Consider the following 23,219-nt stretch of genomic DNA (forward strand, 5'->3'; position numbering starts at 1 on the left):
ACAGATCCACACATGGTAATCACGAAGGTCCTTGAGTGGAAGGGGGCTTGGCAGAGGGAGCCAGAGAGTTAGAGAGGGATCTGAAGATGCCACACTGCTAGCTTTGAGGATGGAGGGAGGAGCCCTCAGACAAGGAGTACAGACAGACTCTAGAAAATGGAAACGGCAAAGAAATGGATTTTCCCCAGAGCCCCCAAAAGGGGCACAGCCCTGTAACACTTTGATTTTAGCCCAGTGAAATCTGTGTTGAACTTCTAACCTACAGAACCATAAGAAAATAAATTTGGGTTGCTACTTGTGATGCCACTAAGTTTGAAGTGATTTGTTACAGCAGAATAGAAAACCTGTATCATCAAGGGACAGAAGTGCAATAACCTCTTGGTACCAACCTAGCGATCGATTACATACCAATGCACTCCCCACGGAGGTCCAGCTGGAACCCTTTGTTGCACTCACACCGGTAGCTCCCAGGAGTTGGAATGCAGTGTCCATTTTGACAGAGGTAACGAAACAACTGGCAGTAATCAGTGACGTTGACTGACACCACCCCTAAGGGAATAACATTAAACAGCATTAAAATGATTTCTAACTAGGGTGTCTTTCACCAGCACTCAATCTGGTAATACTGGGCAAAATGCTGGATCATGAAAGAAGGAGGACACTCTTTGGGCAAAGGTCATCTGGCTCCAATAAAGCATACTTCCACTTCTACAGAAATCCCATGTGCACTGTGGCGTGTGTGACCAGGTACTGGGCCCGGCTGTCACCTGCTCCTCTGCCTGCTCCTCCCTACCCCTCGCTCTCAAGATTCCAGGTGGGAGAAATAACAAAAGCAGTAAGTTATTGGCATTTACTTGCAAAACTGCTTTGTACGATATATAACCCAAAGAATAATTTTACACTTCCTCTATTAATTCATCTTGTAAATCAGATTTCAATCTCTCCCAAAACTTTCCCACAGTTGACTGAAAACATCAAGAACAAAAGGACATTAATCTCTAGAGAATATGAAAGTTCCCATTTTTCTCTAGGCAGCACGGAAATTGAGAAAGTTTTATACAACACTATATAAACTAAAATGTAACCTAAGATTTGGTAAACTTAGCCAATGACTAAAGTAGCATAAACAACAACAAAAACTTTGACCTGACGAAGGCAAGAAAAATTGCCAAATGACTCTTGAATTCTTACTTGGTTCCTGAGATGGATACGGATAATCCACTGGTGGCCGAGGGACCGGAACTGGAGGCCCAGGAAGAAAGCCAGGAGGAACAGGGTGAACTGGAGGAATGGGGCCAATGGGCGGGGGAGGGTATCCTGGTCTCTCAGGAATGACCATGGGGACAGAGCACAGCTTGTTGAAATCCTCTGGAAAAACACAACACAACAGAACACAGCAGCTGAGCTGTAGCATATGCCGTAGGTCCATGGAAGTCATCCTTACTTTTCAAAGAAATCTTTGAATAACACTGATCTTCAAACCATGTAGGTCAATTGGAAAGAAGGAAAAAAGCCAACTAACTTCATTCCCATTCCTAATTCCGACGGCAGCAGCCATACTGGAACAGTAATTCAAAAACCCAAAACAAACTCCCCAGGGTGTGTACCAACGCCCCTCCCAAACCTGGGAAGTCTTTACTTATATCACAACTCACCTCAAGGAGGAATAAATGCCACTTTCTCCATCTAGTCCCACCAGTGGATCCCACAGGACCCTAGAGTACCCTAAAAAGCCTGGACTTTATTTTATGTGCAATGGAAAGCCACTGGAGGTCTTCGGCAGGGTTGGGACATGATCAAATGAGCATTTTCAGATCATTCTTGCTAACATGGAAGGTTACTGGAGGGAGCCAAGGCTGCTGCAGAACCAAGGGCAAGAAAACAATGGCTGAACAAGGGAGGTAGTGATGGAACTAGACAGAAGTCGACAAATTTGAAGCATATTTTAGAGATAAACAGATAGTGCTTGGTGCAGGAGTAAGTGTCACAGTGGAGAGATCAGGAAATTAAGGAAGACTTCCAATTTTCTAGTTGAGCAATTGGATAGACGCCGGCTCCAATTACTGAGATGGGGAAAAGTGCGGTGGGGTGGGTTTGGTGGGTGGAAGCTAGGTTCCCTTTGAACAGATGAGTTTTGAGATATCAGACATCCAAGTGGAGATGTCACATAGCATTCGTCTAAGAGAGTTTGAAGCCTAGAGAATAAGGCAGGCTGGATATAAGTTTTGGGGTTATCAGTAGATAGGTGGGATTTAAAGCCATGGGGACGGATGAAGTCATCCAAGAGAGATGTGGAAATGAAGAGAAGGGAGTGTGGAGATGGAGGCCTGAGGAACACCTCTCCGTAAAAGGCAAGAAAGTGATGGTGAAGAAGCGGCCCGGGGGAAGGGGGCGGCAGGTCTGCTGCTAATGCTGCATAATGATGCTCGGAACTTGGACACCCTGACTTAGGCAGATCCTTATTTCTCACAGTGCCAGGTCTTTATTAAAAGAGATCATCTTTAGATTTGTGACACCTTTTTTTTCCTGGGCTTTCAAACAGGTGTTTATAAACAGTACCCAGGTTTCCACAGATGTATTCGCTTAACCAATCGCTTTCATGTTTTCCACAAATAGCCATATTTTGTCACAGTGAACTTCCATGAGTAAACTAACCATGTGATTTTTAATGTATTTTTACTCTCTTGGCAGAATGTTGATAATTGTATTGTCCCTGTCACACAGAGATTCTCCCATAGATACTTTCTATATTAGTTTAATCCATTAATATCAATTTGGCCAGTATTTTTCATTTCCTTGTGGACTGAAATCTGACTTCTTCTGAGACACAGTAAAATGTCTTCCTGAGATGCATTCATAGTTCAACCTCCCACTCTTAGCCTAGCCCCTAAATTGTGTCTTAAACCATACATCAGAGGAATTGGTTAACTATGTTGGATTTAATTGAATGCCAATTATATTAAGGGACTCACTTTGCTTCCAAGTACCAATCAGCCTTTCTTTCTTTCTTCTTTCTTTCTTTCTTTCTTTCTTTCTTTCTTTCTTTCTTTCTTTCTTTCTTTCTTTCTTTCTTTCTTTCTTTCTTTCTTTCCCTCCCTCCCTCCCTTCCTTCCTTCCTTCCTTTCCTTCCTTTTGTCTTTTAGCATTTGTATAAAAGAAGTTGGGTAGCTCATCATAATTTCTGCTAATTAGGTGCGTGTATTACTTTAAGCATGCCATTAAATTCACCTTACCCTCTCCAGGACAGTGTATCAGACCAGGTCCTGTACTCTTTTCTACTTTCTCCAGCTTAATAACTGTCCATTGAGTCCCTTTACATTCAGGATCATCAATCTGGGGCGAATTTTGTTCAGCTGATGTCCACCTTTCCTATTTCCATTTAACCCATGATACAGATTTTATTTTTTGAAGAGGAAAAAGCTGACCCATCTAAAATAGTCCTTCCTATATCATCAGTCTACATAAGAGGCCCGAGCTCTGTAGCACTGGTGCTGGAACATTTGAGCAAACAAACTACCTGCAAATTAATTTTCTCTATCATCTGCTTTGCCCTGGGCCTATGTCAAGTTGTGCATCTTTCCACGGTACACCTGGGACCTGAGGGCAGGGTCTGCACTGTGCGTCCCAAAGTCGGTCTTCAGACACCTAAACCTGCTCTAGTTTTCTCTCTCCTCTATTCAAGGCCTGAACATAGGAAGCAATTCACATCAATGCTGCTGATTCTTAAGTTAACATATGTATTTAAAAAGTGACTTGCCTGGTAGCCAAGCCATATGTCCTAGTAGGAAGTCATGTGTGTCCAAACAGTGACCTACTAAATGGTCCCCCTCGTGAATGATGGAGGGTGGATTATATTTTTAGGCAGATACAGTAAGCAAATCAAACAAAATCTATGACTTGGTATATGTTAAAATATATTGAAAGATTTTATTGCTTCTTTAACCCACACATATAATTCTCAGCAATAAACAGAAATTTTATAGTAACATCTGTGAGCAATTCTATAACCCTTGATAATGGGCAATTTACATTCTGTGAATAGCATACCCTGAAGTATTTCATTAACTCTGCATTATCCGCCCTCACCTTCATTTTCTCTCCTAAATTTCCCTGATTTAAATATACTTTTCAGGACTCAGGTTGAGAAGGATATATAACCCCAGTTTTTACTTAGAACAGGTAGGAAAGATGTCACTTAACAAGTTGTTCACTCGACATGAATGCCTCCTATAAGCAAGATTTTGCTAAGTACTGTGGACATGGTTTTTTTGGTTTTTTTAAAGCATAAGGAATAGGGGACTAAAATAACAAATGAGACCTCCTAATAAGATTTATCAACTAATGAAAAAACAGTGCATGGACACACACAGGCACAAAGTGGGGCTGGTGGGATTGGTGGCCAGTAACAGTACAACCTGGGGCACTGAGAACAAAGGCAGCATTTCTAGCTCATTTTCTAGGGAGAGTCATGGACTGGGTCATATTTGAGCCAACCCTTAACAGACAAGAAGGTATATAACAGGCAAGGGTGGCAGGGGTGGGCAGAGGGAGTAAGGGCCTGAACTGGGGAGAATATTTAGAAAAAAGAACATTTGGGTTTAGAAATGCTGTGACCGGGTTCAAGGAAAGCTGGATCATATAATTTAACTAGAAAATAAAGCTATTTTAAAGAACGAGAGTTAAAAGATGAACTGGGAGCACATTTTGGGACTCTATATATATGAGATTAAGTAGTAAAATTTTATTTTCAAGAAATAAAGTGACTTAGCCCAGTGTATATGGCCTGAGTTCATCTTGGGAAAAATTTTCTGGACATCTTTCTCTACATTTTCCCCAGACATAATTTTTTCTAACTGAACTTCAGATGAGTTATGCTTTGGGAAATGTACGTGGCAGCTGTGGAGTTCATGGAGACCAGTTAGGAGGCTACCGCAAGGGTCCCAGCGAGAGAAAATGAACATTAAGTGGAAATAAATATGACAGATAAAAGAGATACTGTAAAAAAAAGTCAACAGAACTTGGCAGCTAGGAAAAGGAAAGTGTCAGATGTTAGGGAAGGAGGAAACGTGTACCCAGAATAACTCACCCGAAAGGCTCTTGAGAAAGTTGTGTTTTATCCTGAGCTTTGGAGGACAGCATGAGGCCAAGAGACTTAGACGAGAATGAGAGAGAGCAAGTGCTTGCTGAAAAGGGTGCTATCCCGCCATCGTAAGCAAGCTGAGCAAGCGCCTGAAAACCGTGTATTCATACAGACCTCTCTATTTTCCCGATCCATTTATCTGGGGAAATTTTCCTGAAGGTCTCTCTCCTTTTGGGGAATCTTTCTTACTTGGGTTTCCGTCAGATCTGCGTCATGCACACTGCCTGCCACCAGGCACGTGAGGGCTGAGCTGGGAGATCTGCAGTAAACTGAAGGGCTCTTACCAGTTGCTCTGATGGGACACATCTCAGGGGCGATGGTGACCCCCGGAGACCAGCACCGGCCGACGTCGCAGCAGCATTGCATTTTGGTTATGGACTGTGGCAGCTGGTTAGAACAGCGCCCGTTTGCCAGAGCCGTGTAACAATATCCTGGGCGAACGTCTGAGAGAACAGAAAACACACACACATCATTGAGATCCGACTCGTTAGGACGCTCCGCCGCCCATCACCTCCAGGCTTCGGCTCGGGCTCGGCGAGGATCGGCGCTCCTGGCCCTGGAAGGGAGGCTGCGGGCCTCTCGGGAACAATGCTCCATTGGAAATCCCTTCTCCCGCTCACACCTTGTGCCCCTGCGAGCTGGTGCAGTTGGCCGGGGTCCCACATTCCAATCCCAAGGTGGGAACGAATGATTACAACCATATGTGCCATAGGAAAGGAGCGACTAAGAAAATCACGGCGGTGACAGTTAATTAGTTATAAAGACAGGTCTCTGTACTGAAGGGAGACTGTGTTGTCCTTGGTTTCAAGCGACTTAATTCGAGCCACTTTAGGCAAATATTGATATAAATCTATTTTAAAACAACATTAGGTCTGTGCTATAGTCTAAGTTTCTAAAAGATCTTTCTTATTTTCAGTCTGAAACTGTGAGTCAGACTTGTGAGATTTTTTTTTAAAGGAATGAGCCACTTTGCAGTCAGATCCAATGCCTGGTGATCAAGACTTCCTTTTGTTCTGGGGCCCTAACACATTTTATAAGGCACTAATTATCCACAAGTTCAAAATGCAGGTGAGTCCAAGTTCTTAGTTCTAAAGGAGACAATATTTCTGGGAGATTTTTTTTTTTTTTTTTTTTTGGCAGAAGGTATCATCTCAAAGCAACATGGGAAGACATATTTCTTTCTATATATTACTTTTATTGGGTTACATCATGTCTGACTGTCATGACAACATTGACACACTGAAGTAAAACTCCGGGCTACCAAAAAAGAGCCTGTGACATAAGAGAAAGCTACCTGCTTTATGGGCCTCTGAGGTAGTTCCGTGAAATAAAGGAGGCAAGTAGCCAACTGAACACCTTGGTCCACCTGACATGCATTAAGGGTATACGTCCCTTCAAGTAAAGTACATCTCTGTATAGATAATACAAAATAATGTTTTGAGATGTACATAATATTTTAGATATGTTTGTCATTTAAAATAATATAAGTGGTAAAATCTTTTCTAAAGTGCAGACATTTTAATAGTAAAAAAATCTATCCCTATGCTTCCTATAAGTCTAAATATTAAACATTAAGTTTGCCCAAAGAGGGTTATACTTATAATTGTTTTCATCTACACCATTCCTAAAAACCCAAAGCCTTCAAATCTTGATGACTACAATAAATGAATAAAGTGAAGTAAAATAAAACCCAAGGCTCACTTAGAAATTGTGAAATTGTTAGCATCAAGGGGAGAAGGCTCCAACAACCCTAGCTAAACCAGAAAACTGCAGGGCAGCTTTAAAGACTGCAAGACTATTTCTGAAAAGTACTTAAAACCACCAGCAAGGATGAATGTGCTTTCCAGAAATGTTTTGTGGTCCCAGTTCTTGCACCTCTGGTCAGACGAATATTCTCAGCAAAGAGGCAGAACAGGTTTTATTCCAGCCTGGTCCAGGGTGAACGGCTGGAGAGGGGGAGCAGACAAGGTGTGCTCCGGGAGGCCAAGGGCGGCCCGCCCCTCTAATGGAGAGAGACAGGACTGTCTACATTCTAATTAGCATTGCCTTAGAGCCACCAACACCTTGTCTAGCCAGGGATTAGGAAACATCTCAGGGACAGAAACCAAAGGCTATTAAGAACAGGAAAGGATGTTCAAAAGTGGCTTATATCCCAGTTTCCAATGAATCTGGTATCCAAACCCAGTATAAACACTTGACCAAAAATTGTGTACATAATTTTCAGCATGGGCTACCGTTCAGAGCAAAGCTGGGACCCACAACTGCCCATAGCAAACTCTCCGTGGGCTAATGTCTATTTGCAAGTTAACTAGGACACTATTTTACTGCCCAGCTGGCTGACTTATATGTTAAATCAATGGGTTTGAGACTCTTGATCAAAATGGTGAGTGTTGAAAAAATTATCAGCCATGTGTGGGTTGCCACAATCCTTGATTTACAAATAGCACCTGCATACACAATAATCATTTTTGCGCCCCTCCTTTTTTTTTTTTTTTTTTTGGCAGAAGGAGAGCCTTTGATTAAAATGCACACATTTACATAACTTAACATTTTAAAGAAAACCTATGGGCTAATAGGTAAAGGAAGAGAAAATCTGTGAAAACCAGGCACTATTTGGAGGAGTGAGCCCTGGGAACCCCAGCCTGAGGTTTTCGAAGTCATCAAGTAGCAGTGCCATAGTAAGTGGGAAGAAAATAATTCTGGTGCAGGATCACTTTGCAGAGAGGGTAAGGGGTGGCTTTAGGATGATATGAAGACCTATGGGAGCCCAGGGAAAAGAATGTCAGGATTTGGAGGAGATAAAGGGAGGTAGGGGGGACCACAGACACCATCATCTATTTTAAACCTGCCCTGGCCAAGACATCTGGCAGAAAAGAAATAGAAATTTCCTCCTTTCTCCCCATCTGAAAAACATGGCCCTTCCTCTCGGGACCCAGAAGTCACATTAAATCGGAACAAATATATTATAAATAGGTGTTTGCAAGTCCTCTTAGCCTATCAACAGGCCTCTCCTATCCACTGTTGTGTCCAGCCCCGTGTTAAGGGCAGTGAGGCCTAAACTAACTTAGCTACAGGACATCTTTAGGCCTCCTAGGAATTGATGTGACAGACACACTAATATGAAAAGACAGCCCTACACAAAATATTATAAAGTGCCAAAGAATGATCACAGAACAAAAAGTAAATAAAATGAAAGGCTACTGCCAGAGCTTATAGGGTAAAGTGGGACACTGGGGCCAAGGAGGTCTGAGAGTCTCAGAATGTGCTGACAGAAGATAACAGAATTTCATGCTTAGAAGAGATATATAAGGAAGCACTACATACTACTATCTACATATGGGATTTTCTATTGGTTAGGTTTACTAATTCCAAACCAATTTACCAACAAACCTTGGATTTGTATATAAGTTGGATATGTATTTTCCTGCCAATAGGAATAAAATTTTTTTTGGGGGGGGCGGGTTCTGTGGTTTACCATGGCAGGAAATATTAGCATTAGCTAAAGCAGAAATGTCATCTGGATAATTTTATACAGTAAGTTGCTAATTATGGGTACCATAAAGTTCCATAGAAGGAGAAACAGGGCTTGCCCAGGGGCATGGCAAGAAAGAGTTACTGTATTGGCTTCATGTGGGAGGAAGCAGTGGGAGGAGTCCAGACTGTGGACTGAGGCCCAGGCTGGAAACCCAGCTCCCTCACTTATTAGTCACTTAAACAACTGGACCAAATTATTTACTGGGCTCTCTAAACCCCAGCCTCTTCCCAGCCACGGCACTGTTGTGAACATCAAGTCAGGTAACTTCCATAAAATACTACCTGTACCAAGGAGGCGAACTATAAATCTTAGTTCCCTCCCCACCCCCCTCCTTTGTAAAAAATTAGCATGGATATATGTAGTAAAAAGAAAAACATTTTCAAAATGTAAACAACCTGATATGTAAATGTGTTTTAATCGTTTTAATATAGTTTGAGGCTTTTTTGAAGGTTAAAAAAAAAAAAATCTACCTATTATCTGGCCAGGAAGGAACCTCTGATCTACCTCTCTGCTAAGCATCACCACTGGCGGTCCTGTGCTAATAGGGACATGTTGGGGGCAAAGGAGCTCTATGTTGCACTTGCCAACCTTTCACTGCAGTTCCTGTATCTACGGCTAGATCATGGAAAATCAAGCAACCTGGGCATCCCCGTTGCTTCAAACGAAAAGTCAGATATCCTTCCCTCACTAGTTGTACTTATCTAAATGTCAACTGCAAGGGTCTGCCCTCAGCTTCTAGTATATGTGACTAAGAAAAAAGGAATTCAGAATTTCAAGTGCAATTTAGTTTTGGTCTGAAATCCATGGCCTGCGGTGAGGATGTGAAGCCGAATGTCTTCAGAAATGTGGGCCAGAAACAAACATCAAAAGATAGCATTCGCTCTCCTCCAAGGCCATGTGCCATGGGCTTCCCAGCTTTGTCCCAATAATAAAGAATTACTCATCCTGATTTTCAACAAATACTAAGTGTCTACGGCAAGGAACTGTGCTGAGAACCACCAGAGATAGAAGGACAGCAGTTGCTAGTCATTAAGGAGAACCTGCAGCTTAACTAGGAAATAAAAGCATGTAGACATAGAATTTCCTGATGAGGCCATTTAAGAGAAGCATGTCCTCAGGTAAGGGAGGAATTGCTTGAGTTAAGAAGACGGGTATTGGGAGTGGTGGGGGCAGCAAGTATGATTACAGGCACGAAGAAGTGAGTTGTAGGCTTGAAGCCTGTATGAATTTGAGGACCTATGTCACCTCGATAAATTCAATAATTTAAAATACAGAAAGCCAATGGCCTGTTTGAGGGTGAGAAGCAGGGGCTGTGTTGACAACTTAGCGAGGTCGGGAGGAGTCAGAGAGTGAAGCTTCTTAGCTGTTAGGCTGCACACTCTGGAACTTGATTCTAGAATAATGGACTTTGAAGGGAGTCTCAGCAATTGTTAAATTCAGCAGTTGTCAAATGTATTTTTTTAAACAACAGAACCTCTTATTTAATTGGTATTTTTCATGGAAGCTTAACATCTAACCAGACAAAAGCAGAGTTGCCTGGAGGGTGTGGACATGGGGGCTGGGAGTGGGAGCAGGAGCCCTCTCCATGCAGCCCCCCACTCTCACAGCCCCCCTCTCCAACCCCAGCAGCCCTGGAGGGTTTTGCAGCACCTGAAGGATCCATGGGACTGAAAACCACTAATTTCCAAGTCCTAATGGAAAATTACCAGAGCAAGAGAATTATTTAACCAAAGCACTATTTTAGGAAGATAAATCTGACAAGATAAATTGTAGAGAAGCCACAAAGCAGGGAGACCAATTAAAAGATTATGGCAAAACTTCAGACCTTAAGTAACATAGGTCCCAGGAAATGATTGAAGATCGGGGATCAAAAGAGAGAGGGGTCAAGGATGGCTTCGAGGTTTGACACTTGCATAACTGTAAGGTTAATTCATAGCCTGAGGATACCCGTAGGGTTTCCTGGGTCATCCCTCTTTGTAGGAGGCAAAAATCCCAAAACAGAAACACAGGGTGCCTCTGCTCTTTCAGAGGGTACTTGACTGCTTAATAGGTTTCCATAAAGGTACATTTTACACTAGGTGAGAAATTGTATGTCCCCCTTAAAAGACTTGTTTAGAAAGATGTTCATGATGAAACTGATTTAGAGAAACCATGCACACGGTTTACAGTTAAACCCACCTATGCATCTCGTGCCATCGGGAGAGGTGTAGAATCCAGGGGGACATTTGCAAAAGTAGCTGCTGACTGTGTTTGTACATTCGCCTCCATCACAGACTCCAGGAATTGTGCTGCACTCATCAATATCTGGAACATAAAGAAGAGTTGCAGTACTGGTAAAAAAACAATATAAAATTGTCATTCCAAGGACTCAGATGTAACATTAGTCAAATCGTGTCACCAGAAACAGCAACCTTTATAGAACAAAAGCTGCACATAATATACTCAACTCAAAGAGTGGGTACTTCTCCTCTCAACACAGGTTCACACAAGTAATTCATCAAGTTCAAGTTATTAGAGCAAAATAAAAGAAACGTCCCCTTCAAAATCTAAAACTGTGCACTGCTGTTTCACCAAGTAACTACAGCAGGCTAACATTCCAAATGTTATTTATTTTAAATTCTGTTTTCCTTCTCGCTCCATGGTTTGCACTCAGTTAAGCTTTCTTTCTATTTACCCTACATTCTGCATCAGTTCCTGTGTTTCACTTCAATATGATTTTCTACAAAGCAGATACTAAAACCCTACAGAGAAGACCACGTGGTCTGAGTGACAACCAAGACTTGGCCATGCCGGTGTTCTCAGGGGCACTCAGATGGCTATCACGATGCTCTTCTGTGCATTCGGGGGAGAATTGTGGGGAGCACTGGGATGTTCCCCCAGAACCCTCGATGGGGGACATGACCCAGCACTCGGGGTGCCGTCAGCAGATGGCCTCCAGCTCTCAGCTTCCCCCTGGACTGCCTTAGCTGCCTGTGACATCTCACCTGAGCCTAAACCTTTCCTAGGAGCCCACACCCAATGACCGCTTGTGGAGAAGAGATAATCTGCTCATCTGGCCCCATAGGGACAACTCTGGAAACAACTCCAATTCCCAGATTGTCTGTGGGGTCAGTTGAGGCCAAAGTTGAGGTCAGCCTCCAAGGTCTGAGGCCACTTAGGACAAATCTGACCATTTTGTCTTCAGGGGGAGCTTTTCAAGAGCCAGAATCAGACACTGACAGTTGTCAGTAGATGTGGCACCGAGAGGGACAAGAAGAAATCGAGCACAACCTGCTTAGGCTACACATGGACTCGGCACAGAGGCCTGCACGGCTCATCGCTAAGATGAGCATGGCTTCTGCACTGACCTAGGGAAGGGTGCGGCTTCACCCAAGTCTCCTGGCTGGACTAACACTGCTGGCATTCAGAAAGCCGTCCAGTTTAGAAATAAGAACATCTATTCTCCAGCTGAAGTACTGCTCTTCACCTATAAAACTAAATAAGAGTTCTAAGTGGACCAGATTCAAGTTTCTTCTGACTCAAGTTAGAAAGGCAGCAGGGATACTGTTTACATGCAGTTCAACCTTTTTAAAAGCAAAATCTCCATCCTTCTATGCTGGGTTATCGTCTAAACCAAATAACATTTCAGTGCTTATATTAGAGCCAATGAGAACATAAACAGCATTGTCGCTGGAACGTTGTGTAATGGTAAAGGTGCACATTCTCTCCCACAGACATGTACTTCACTGGAGCCAGTGAAAGTCAGGCAGAGAAACAGCCGAGGACAGAGCCGAAGGTCCCAGCACTGGCATAACATCTCAGGGCACATTCTAAGACAGTTCTTTGACTTTGATCCTTCTGTATTTACCAGCCATGCTCCTACCTATCACCAACAAATAGCCAAACAAGTGTGTCAAATGGCCTAGAGGATTCAGGAATTCATTTATGGACAGAGGAGAATGCAACTTACCACAAATGTATTAAGAAGAATGTACCTTTCTCAAAGTGTCCCTAAAAGGTAGTGTCTGAGTAATATACTATCTCTCAAAGATCCTGAGGGGAGAGAGTGTCTATTGAAAGAAATATTTTTCTACCTGTTAGTATAAATGATTGCTATCCTTCCTATTAAAAACACAGCATATATCAATATCCAAAGAGGTTATTCAATTGATAGCATATGTAAAAAAAAAAAAAAGTTATTTAAAAACCAGAATTAATTGGCAGGATGGAGGAAATATCTTGACAGGCTGGCTAGGTCAGATCTGGACCCTTTACTGAAGATTATCACAACAATAATGAGTTGACATGCACTGGGTGCCAGGCACTGTCTAAATGCTTTGTGTGTCAACTTGTCCAATTCTCACTGTAATTCTGGTGCCCAGGAAGACTTCAGAAAACTGGCATGAGCAACACCCGAAATAAGAGCAAAGAGGCTCATTTGTAAAGAGATGTTAAACCCAAGACTCCACTGCAGGGGCTGGGGGGGCAGGTTTCGACTTGGGTGCTTGCCCTCAAAGGTCAACAGGTGAGAAAACACCCTATAGTGTGAACCTCCCCAATTTTCACACAGATCAAGATAAAACTCCCAGACCATACTGTTCAATATGAAAAATCTCCAATGGCTCTGAATTCCCTTCAATGTCCTCTCCTCAGTGACACAGCTGTTATCCTTCATGGGTCTAAGGCCTCTCTACTTCCCTGCACCACCGGCTTCCTCAGCCCCATCACTTCCCAGTGATGGAAGCAAGAGTTCTGACCATGGCTGTGTGGAAGCCTCTGAGAGTAAACAGCTAAATAAAGAAAGCATTTGAATTGGAGTCACTTATACTCCAAAACTCATTCATACTAATTTATTATTTCTCCAGGCTCTCATCACTCTGTGTTTATCTCCTTTCATTTCAGGGATCCCGTGTAGGAGAGAGTCTGAGAACAGTGGCTTTCTACTTTCTGTAAGTCAAGTCTGTCTCAAATGTGAGCCATAAAAGTAAATCTGTTTCAGGGACCTGGTGAGCAGTGTGGCTTGGCTGAGAAGAGCTACTTCTATGCTCTGGACACTTCCCGTTTCCTTAGGGCAGAGGGAAGGCAGAGCTGCTGGGAAGTAGCTATCCCTGGGAGCTGCCTGGGCCACTCTTGGCTTCTTGCTGTTAACCTGAGAAGGGACAAAAATGGTAGGTCCTTCTCCACCCTATTTGCTGCCCCATCTTCTGTTCCTGATCTTCTTTGTCCTCCCCACCCCACCCCACCCCCTGTCTCATCTGCTCTCCCTGGGTGTTCTTCCTGCCCCTCAGCCATTTCTCTATCCTGGGGATCTTCTTGCAGGAGGGGAGGGAATGGGGGCAGATGGGAGAAAGGTCAGTCCAGGTTCTGGGGCAGGTATCATTGGGACACTCAGGAGCTCCATCCAAGATCATGGCCATCTACCATGAGAGAAACAGGGCAAACCAGTTAGCCTGATCGGGACTGTCTAGATTACTCACTGAGTGAGAGAGAAAAAACACACAACTAAAAATCCTGGCAGCTGTTTAAAACCAACATATGACACTAATAATCATGAATGTCACCAAGCCTGTGAGACGAGCTTTGCTTTATTAGACACACCAACCCCGGTGAAAAATGTGTGACTAAAAAGTAAACAAGCTGATTCTTCAAGTCCTGTGGGAAACCCCCTCCGCCACGCTATTTTACAGTCACCCCAGGTATGCCAGTTTGCGTGGTCTCTTCTTCACGCAGCACCAGCAGTCTGATCACAACTGGAAAATAACGGGGCATGTGAAGATGGAGTCTGGATGGCAGAACTGGAGAGAACCCCAGGCACCATCCTGTTCAACCTCCTCATTTGAAAGCCGAGGTAACAGAGCTGGTAACCGACTTGTCCAAGATCACACAGAGGATGGGGGACATCATCAGGACTAGGACCAGGTCTGCCTTATTCCCAGGGCTCTTATGTCTCTACCAGAGATTTTGTTCAGCAACTGTATGGGGAACCGGCTGGTGACCCTGATCGGTGAGAGTCATGGGCCTGCAACCAGCTGCAGGGGATGGAGCCCCATCTATGGCAAAGGGGCGAGTAGCCCAGGAATTCTCCTTGATGCCTGAGAGATAAGAATCTCTAAGAGCAATTAAATAAATATGCCATTATTTCAGAAAGGGAAGTCTTAGGTTTTTGGCTCACATTTTAGGAAGTACACAGACTTAAGAGCTACCCTTTTTAGAAGTCCTTTGCACCATGCCGCGCTATTATAATTGCTGAAGGCTGGGCTGGTGATAATCTAAATCCTAAAATATTAGTGGTTCATGAGGAATCCAAGGGACTTCTTCCAGAAATAAAACTTAATCCTTTAATTACACTTTTTATTTCTTAATTTCCTCCCACAGTAACCTACACAAATACGGACTTGGTTTCCGAAAAGGAAACACTCCTATTCTTTCCGTGTGCACACGCTAGAGTCATCAAAAAAACCACAGCGAAGGTCGGCATGAACTGTTTCCCTCTTTCTCATATCACAGCCATGACTCTCAATCTCCTTCTTCTTAAATTTATGAAAATTCAATAATTATTATTTAATCACGTCAGCTTGTTAATTTACATTTCAAATGTACCTAAAATGTGTGTGTTGATATAAAACTTGGTACATGACTTTTTTAAAAAGTTTTGTGAAAAGGAGACTATTTTAAGAAAGGAGAATTCTCCCAAAGGGACGTCTCATGAAAAGCTGTTTTCACCATCACAAAGGGAGTGAAGGTTAGCATATTGTAAATTTGCTAAAGCCAATTTTTGATTGAATTGGTGTGTGTTTCTCATGACTGTGGGCTTCCAGATACCCAGTTCCTTCCTCTCCAAGTCAGGAGGAAGATATATTTTAAAAGCCACCCAAAATAATGACAAAGGTGCCAAGACAGTTTTTCACAAGGGCACAGAATCCCACTGCGGCCTGACCATCTTCTAGGGCTCAGAGATGGTCTCTTCACCCTTCCAGCAATGTGGGCCAGACTTTCTGGAATTCCTTCCATGGACCATCTGGAGATCCTCCTGTGCCCAGAGTGATGCCATCCCAGTCATGAGGCGCTGCAGTGGGAGAAGAGCAAGGAAGCTGGCGGGGACCCAGCTCACCAAGCGTCCTCAGAGGACTTTCCAATTACTTTCCTACCAGGGTAAGCAGGGCAACAATGCCCACAGCAGCCTCCAGGGCCGAGAACGTGAAGTATGGACAGGACATGCTCTTCCAATATCAGTTTTGCATAGACAAATAAAAAGGAAGAGGGGAAAAAACATCATCTGAATTTAATATAACAGGAGATGGCAAAGAAAGAAAGAAAAAAGGTCTAGCCAAAAGTATTCTGTTTTTATCTTGCTACTGACTTCAATATGTAGGCGGGTGGGGGGGGGGGCAGATATTTGTGGGAAAGGGTTAAGTACTTCTCAGACTGGATTTTTGGTCCATTAGATACACCACCGTAACAGGATTCTTAGCATTAATAGAAGGATTTTGAATTGCTTTAGTTTCAGTCTGAATATTAAATCTGAGTATCTTCTGTCTAGTTCACAACAGTAGAAGGCGATCAATCCCGACTACTGTTCACTGATGAGTCTGAGTGAAAGATAAGGGACTCGGGAAAACAATTCTAGTTGCGGCTGGAAGTTACCGTAATTCCCGGCCACAAAACAGATTGGGCAAGTCCTATAGCCCATTATCACCCTCTCTTAAAGCTGACTCTGTCTCTTGAAGCTGAATATATTAAGCTCAGAAAGCCTAAAAATGTGAGACACAACCCACTGTTGATGTGGAGTCTGCATGTGATAAACCTTAATAGCGTATTAATTTCAGAGAAAGATATGTATGATAATACCTAGAAATCTATACCATCATATTTTAAATATTTGGAAATATTAGGAATACAGTTGTTAAAGTAGAGGTAATGGCTTACACCTAGAAAAGAAGACAATATCTTATAAGTGCTAGAGCGTGAATCAAAAGAAGTAGACTTTAGCACCAGCCAAATGACCTCAGACAGGGCTCCTAACATACCTCAGATACAGTTCCTAATCAATAATGTGAAAGGGTGGAAATAGGTAAGTCCTTGCCCCTTTCAGTATCAACATTCTCTTCTTCTAACTTAACCTACAATAAAACTTGTAAAATGCATTGGCCTACAGAGAGTCAACTTTATTGTTCTTTGAAACTCACCATGCTTTTAAGAAGTACTACTTCTTTAGAAAGAACAAATACTTTTCAGAGTTACCCTAGCTGTTTACGGCATGTTCAAGAATATATCACTATAAGTTCTATGATGATTAGTAATTTAAAAACAACTGAAACCCTTAAAGACAATTCTTTCAGAGTTAGATAATTCATTGTCAGGGCAAGTAGATATTAAACTACTTATATATAATTTATGAATTGCACCTCAAATTTAATTTCATGTGTATGACATACTGTGGCTATCAATGAAGAAAGATTAATGATCCAAGACTAGTCTAGTGACTTAGAATAAACCATTTCTCATTGCCAGGGCTCAGGCGTATAGAAACAATGCTTTCAACAAGAGTGCACACATCTAAATAAAGCCTCGTATCACACCAGGTAGAGTGAGTGGAGATTAAAAAATGTTTTCTCTGCTGAGCTTGATCGGAGATGTAGCTTTGAGAATGGTGTTACGTTACTGTCAGGTATTACACATAAGGTACATGCACTCACAACAGAAAAGGGGGTTCAATGCCGCCCACTTATTTTCTAGGTGTTTCCCTCTCATAAAAAAGTATTTATTACACTTGGAAGCCAGGCCTCTTTTTGGCACATAGCAGTAGTGGTGAGTATGAACACAGTGTCTGCACATATATTTTCAGAAGCTCAATCTATAAGCTAGATGCAAATAAATCAATCTACCTCATCATTTTTGTTTGATTAGCATCGAAAGGTGTCCATTTGATAGGCAGAAAAAAAAATCCTAAACTTGTACTTAGAGAACAAATGAGTCAAGAGATCTCTTTTTTAAAAATCAAGCATACATTTTAACTAGAAAAACATCAGAAGATATGGTAGTCTAATGATATGTTACGATCAAATTTAAATTTATATCTCCAGAACTATGAAAAGATATGTGTTTTGAACGTTGTCACCCAAATATTGGGAAATGGAGAACATCTGTAGTAATGTCAACAACAGAAATAAAATAAGAATTTCATGTTTTAATATTTATTTTTATTCAGATGGATGTCTTATTTTAGGTCTATAAAAGTGAAAAGAATTGCTGGGTTTTTCTGGTTCCATAGCACAAAGCTAAGAATGCTATATTTACACATTCACAGGGATGACAAAGACAGGAGGAATTAGGAACAATTTACAAAAAAAGCTTGTCACTGATTTGGGTTTTACCTGACCGTCCATCCCTGAACTGCAAAGCCTGATATTTCTTACCTTCACATTTTTGTGAAACTTCATTAAATTTGTGTCCAGCAGGGCATTTGCACTCAAAAGACCCAACGGTGTTAATGCAATTTCCTCCTTGACAGAGCCCAGGGATGGCCTGGCATTCGTCCACATCTGTCAAATTTTAGGAGGGGGGGAGAGAAAGAGAGAGATTTATACAAAATTCATTGATTCACCTAAAGTATTCTTATAATGTTTTCTATAAGAAGTTACAAGCATTCTTTATTCTTCCATCTTCCCTCATGTAAAGAAGAAGAATATTTATACTAACTTTTGAGGTTTGATCATGAACTCTGCAAAGTACAAAGGCACAATAGCAAACAAGGTTGACAGTAAGCACTGGAATTATTCAAGAAACCCTTAGAATCAAAATGCAACGCAATCTTAGCAAAACTGTCTTTGAGTTGTATTGAATAATTCAGTTAAAATGGAATCTACTTAAATAAGATCACTCAGCCTACATAAGACAGCTAATGTTTTTATACAAATAAAATGCAAAATGTTCACCTTGCATTCTGTAGAACTGTCCTGTGCAATAAAAATTAAAACAACCCAGGAAGGTAGGCCAAGAGGTGAGCGAGAACCCCAGATGAAAGCACCTTGCTGGCAGATGAGAGAGAACCTTTTAAAGTTAGAGTGTGTCCTCACCTCAAAACTCAAATCCACATGAAGCCCTAGAAAATTCTACCTGACCCCTTACTCTCTGATCTCACCTCCTAACCTCTCCCTCTCTCACACCTCTCCATCTACACTGGCTTCCTTGCCTTGCCCCAAATACACCAAGAAGGCACCTGCCTCGGGCTCGGTGGCGGTGGCCCCTCTGCCTGGACTATTCTTCCCCCACACAGCTGCATGGCTCACGTCGTCCCATCTATCAGGTCTCTGCTCCACAGGCACTTCAGAAGCTGAGCCTAATAGCAGCACTTGGCCCCCCGTCACTCACCACCCTCCTTAGTTACTGTGATTATTCTTCTACGTAGGACGAATTACCAAGTGACCTATTACATAGGTTTGCTTTGTTTTGATTTATAAATTGATTGTCTTCAATACAAGAGGTTTTTTGTCCATTTCGTTCACTGCTATATCCCCAGCTCCCAAGGAATAAACCTATGGGTCCTACATGGAACCTCAAAGATGAACCTTCCAGGAACAAAGGTAATCAATCCAGGATCATTACGTCCGGTTAAAAAAATGGTGAAAGTGCATGTACACTCTTCTCCATCCCTTTATCCACAACATGCAAAAGTCTGGTTTAATAAAGAACCCCAGGGAGGCAGTCTAACATTTCTTTCTCTGCTTTGGGTATCTTTTAAAAATCTGGAAGTCTAGTAACCTCTTTAGTTTTACTCTTCATTGTGTGAAGGAAGAGAGTGATTGCCAATTGTAAGACCTCTAAAAAACCTGAGAAAAGTTGGCAAGCAGGAAAAGGGGCATTTAAGGGACAACAATTTATTTTGGTATAAAAGAGTCCCTTACTGCTTTAGATGGAATGTCCTGGCCCCCAAATTAATGACTGTATGTGAAATATAATTATGTCTTATAGCCGATGTCAATTTTGTCTTAGACCAGAATTTTCTATTTAATTGATAGGTTGAATATGTTTATTAAAATGTTATTTAAAATTAAGATTGTACATAGAAGCAAAACTAGGCAGTCTTGTTGATTATGATTTTTGGCCAAGAGGAAATACAGATGGGGCACTTCAATACTGGTCATACATTCCAAAAATGAAGACCAAATACGCTCCTTGATGAACCCATTTGCCCACAGCCCCTTACATCTGGCCCAAAGACGAAGAACACCAGCAAGGAGACAGAGCCCCAAGCTGATAGCAGAATCCCTCGGAGGTGGGGGGGGGGGGAATAAAGAATTTCATTCTCAAAGTGGCAATACAACTACCATTTTGATTCCATGGCTTTTCACAAATTTTCTTATAAGATACCTTTTTTCTTGGGCGTTGAATAGCAGAGTCAGGAAGGGATAGAGGGAAAATGCTGGAAAAGTCCAGATTGCACGAAATGAACAGCAAAGTACCGAGCAGCAGCTCTTTCCCCTCCCTCTTCCTTCGCCCCCCCCCCCCCCCCCCCGCGCCCCAGCTATCTTGGCGCCTCGGCCCCTGACTCAGGCACGGGCGCTGGGCGCTCAGGCTCTGGCCCTCTGGTCAGTCAGTGAGTTCACGGGTCTTAGCTGACTTCAGAACACCGATGCCAAGAATATCCTCAAAACTCACTGGGACTTTCTAAGGATGAGAAAAGTGAGAAGGCACCAAAGAAAAGGGGAACTAAATTTCCTCTTCGACTTGTGAAATCGTACAATCGGCTCCATTGTAATTCTGGGGTTCCAAAGCCACTTCTTGCTGTTCCTGACCCTGAGAAGGATTCGTTCGAAGGCACACAATGGACCTGTATGTTGTACATAGAAGCCAGGGGCCAGCACTGACAGCGCTTCTCAGGAGTGGAATTTATGGAAGTGGAATTTAATGGAGACCCACAGAGCTGTGTGATTAAGCTCAAGTTCTGTGTTGTTGCATAGTATCCTTAAAATTAACATATAGAACCAAACCAACCCAGTCTCCCCATGCCTCAGAAAAGCATGCCGTGAATGCTCTGCAAATACTGCAGCTTGCTAAAAAAGCACCGAAGATGTCTAAAGGAAACAGATACAGCCTGGGAGTTTTCAGTCCCATCAGTTTAGTGCAGGGCTGCCTCCGTTCCCTTCCTCCTGTTTCCTGCCAGACATCCAGACAATAAAAGAATTTGTACAGCTGGAAGAACAGGAGCCAAAGCCAAAAAACAGAGTGAGGGCTTCTACGGCAGGCAGGAGAAGCAGCAAGCAGGCGACATCTGGGGATATTTAAAGCCGTGAACCAAATCCTAATTTATTCCTGACTTGTAAAAAAAAAAAAAAAGCATAACATAGCCTGTAAAATGGAGAGAGAAATAATTTTCTTCAGGTCAGTTGAGTACAACCTAGGAGACAGAGGAACTCCAACGATTTCAGATGAAGGGGAAAAAAATCAAGAAAGACAAACTACCTTGATCACAAATTTTGCTTTGTGTGTATACACAGCTTTGCTGTGATGTGCAGCAGGGCTGTAACCAGAATCATAGCACCTCATGGAAACACCTCTGGGGTGCGAAGGAGAAACCGCTGGCAAGGCAAACCCCAGGGAGACCAGCTGCTCTCCTGCGAGCCACGCTCCTGCTGCCTAAGTTGGATATCATGCCGTCAGCGAAATCTCCAACTTATGTCTCTGACACTGCTTTTCCATTCTCTCCAACTTCTTGGAGAATGGCTCTCCAGAGCAAACAAGATGAATCCGTTAATAGCTCCACCAGCCCGGGGCTTACCTTGACAAGCTCCTGTGCGGATGTTGGGAATGAAGCCGCGGCGGCAGGGGTGGGGCTGGGCGGGGCACATCTCGCACGGATGGCCCCAGGCTCGGCCCACTGTGGCGCAGCAGAGCGTCTTGGTGCAGACAATCCCACTGAGCTGTCCCTGGCACATCTGGTTGCTGACCACAGTGAAACATGGGCCCGTCCTGTAATCTGAAAATAAAGAAGGAGAATTCCATGAAAGTCCAGAAAACCAAGAACCATTGCACAGAGGAACCCCGGTGCCCCAACCTGCTTAACTCCAAATTGGGAAATGGTCTTCAGGAACAGAACCAGGCATCACGGACCTCAGTGAAGCCTTAAGGAGACCACTCTACCTCAGAACCCCATTTTTCTCACCTACAAAATGGGTATGTAGACACCAGTTCCTGCCCATTTTGAAGATGCTATTGTGAGGATCAGATGAGCTAACAGATAATACAACTATGATGTGCTATATAAATAAAACTTAATAATATTATTACACATTCATTCACTCAAGAAAATGTATCAGTGCCAACTATGAATCAGCCCCATGTTTGATTAGATGCTTCAGTGATTAGGAGACAAAATCCTTGCCCTTGCAGAGCTTACAGTCTATTATTATTTAGGTTGGAGAAAGCAAAGAATTTCAAAACTTTCAGTGAGGCAAAGCATGGCACCTTCTTCCCGGGAGCTCCTTAAACAAAAGGAATGGTTACCTGTTTTTCTTCTAGACTGAACCCTCTTATTTCAAATACAAAAAAATAAGCGAACAACCAAAAAAATTTTTTAATTTAGCCACTTAAAAGACATTAGGTATTTGCCTGGCCAGGCGTGGCTCAGCGGTTGAGCATCAACCTAGGATCCCGGTCAGGGCACATGCCCGCGTTTTGGGCTCGACCCCCAGTTGGGGGCGTGCAGAAGGCAGCCGATCAATGACTCTCTCATCATTGATGTTTCTATCTCTCTCTCTCTCTCCCTTCCTCTCTCTGAAATCAATAAAGACATATTTAAAGACAAAAAAGACACTGGGTATTTGATATAAAGAGTAAGGACACTGGTCTGAAGTCATTGTAATCCCTGGACACAACAACCATCTTAAAGCAAAGAGGAGTAAGCTAAGACCACAGGAGGATTTCCAAGTAGTCACATCAAATACAAGACTCGCCCTTTTTTTTTTTTTTGCAGAAGGAAGAAAGTCCATCTGGATGCAGCAACCAACAGACAAGAAAGAATAAGATGTAATGAGCACAAAAGACCAAAGCCAGGCTGTCCTCAGCCTCCTGTGAGAGAAAACGGGGCCAGGATCCCCCTTTCTGTTCTACTGTGGCCTCGACCGATAAGGGAGGCTGGGCTGTGGCAAGACTCATGGGCTGCCATCCACTACCCAACACTGTGTGCTTCCTCTCATCACTTTTAGAAGGACACAGATACAGATAGAGCGTCTCCTGTGAGTCTTGGGATGGACTAGATGACCTCAGTAAGTTCCTTTCACCACTGAGTTCTACAGTTTTATGAAAATCCCTGGGCGTGCCAATGAAACCACCGGGTTATGTTTTCATTTTTATTTTATTTTCTTTCTTTCTCTAAGTAGCTTATGGGACAGAGACATGTAATTTACCAAGGACAACTCTTCATTACAGTACCAGCAAGACTAAGCTTAGGCCTCTGCTCTCCTCAAGTCTCTATAGCCCTGGCCCCGCCCACCTTTCCAGCCCTATCTCCGGACATTTCTTCAGTTTGTCTTTTTACTTTATGTATATTTTACCCAGCTGATTATT

At 42.8% G+C, this 23,219-nt stretch overlaps 1 protein-coding gene across 1 annotated transcript in view; it reads right to left on the minus strand.

Annotated features, from left to right (window-relative positions):
• FBN1 (fibrillin 1) overlaps positions 1-23,219 on the minus strand; it is a 229,148-nt gene that overhangs the window by 104,501 nt on the left and 101,428 nt on the right. Inside the window, exons 6-11 of the mRNA XM_081151492.1 lie at positions 21,433-21,630; positions 18,071-18,196; positions 10,854-10,979; positions 5,425-5,583; positions 1,192-1,368; positions 409-549 (exon numbers count right to left, since the gene is read on the minus strand). Of these exons, the coding sequence (XP_081007618.1) occupies positions 409-549; positions 1,192-1,368; positions 5,425-5,583; positions 10,854-10,979; positions 18,071-18,196; positions 21,433-21,630 (927 nt within the window). The remainder of the gene's footprint in view (positions 1-408; positions 550-1,191; positions 1,369-5,424; positions 5,584-10,853; positions 10,980-18,070; positions 18,197-21,432; positions 21,631-23,219) is intronic.

This window comes from Miniopterus schreibersii, assembly GCF_964146895.1.
Source record: "Miniopterus schreibersii genome assembly, chromosome: 1".
Taxonomy (NCBI): domain Eukaryota; kingdom Metazoa; phylum Chordata; class Mammalia; order Chiroptera; family Miniopteridae; genus Miniopterus; species Miniopterus schreibersii.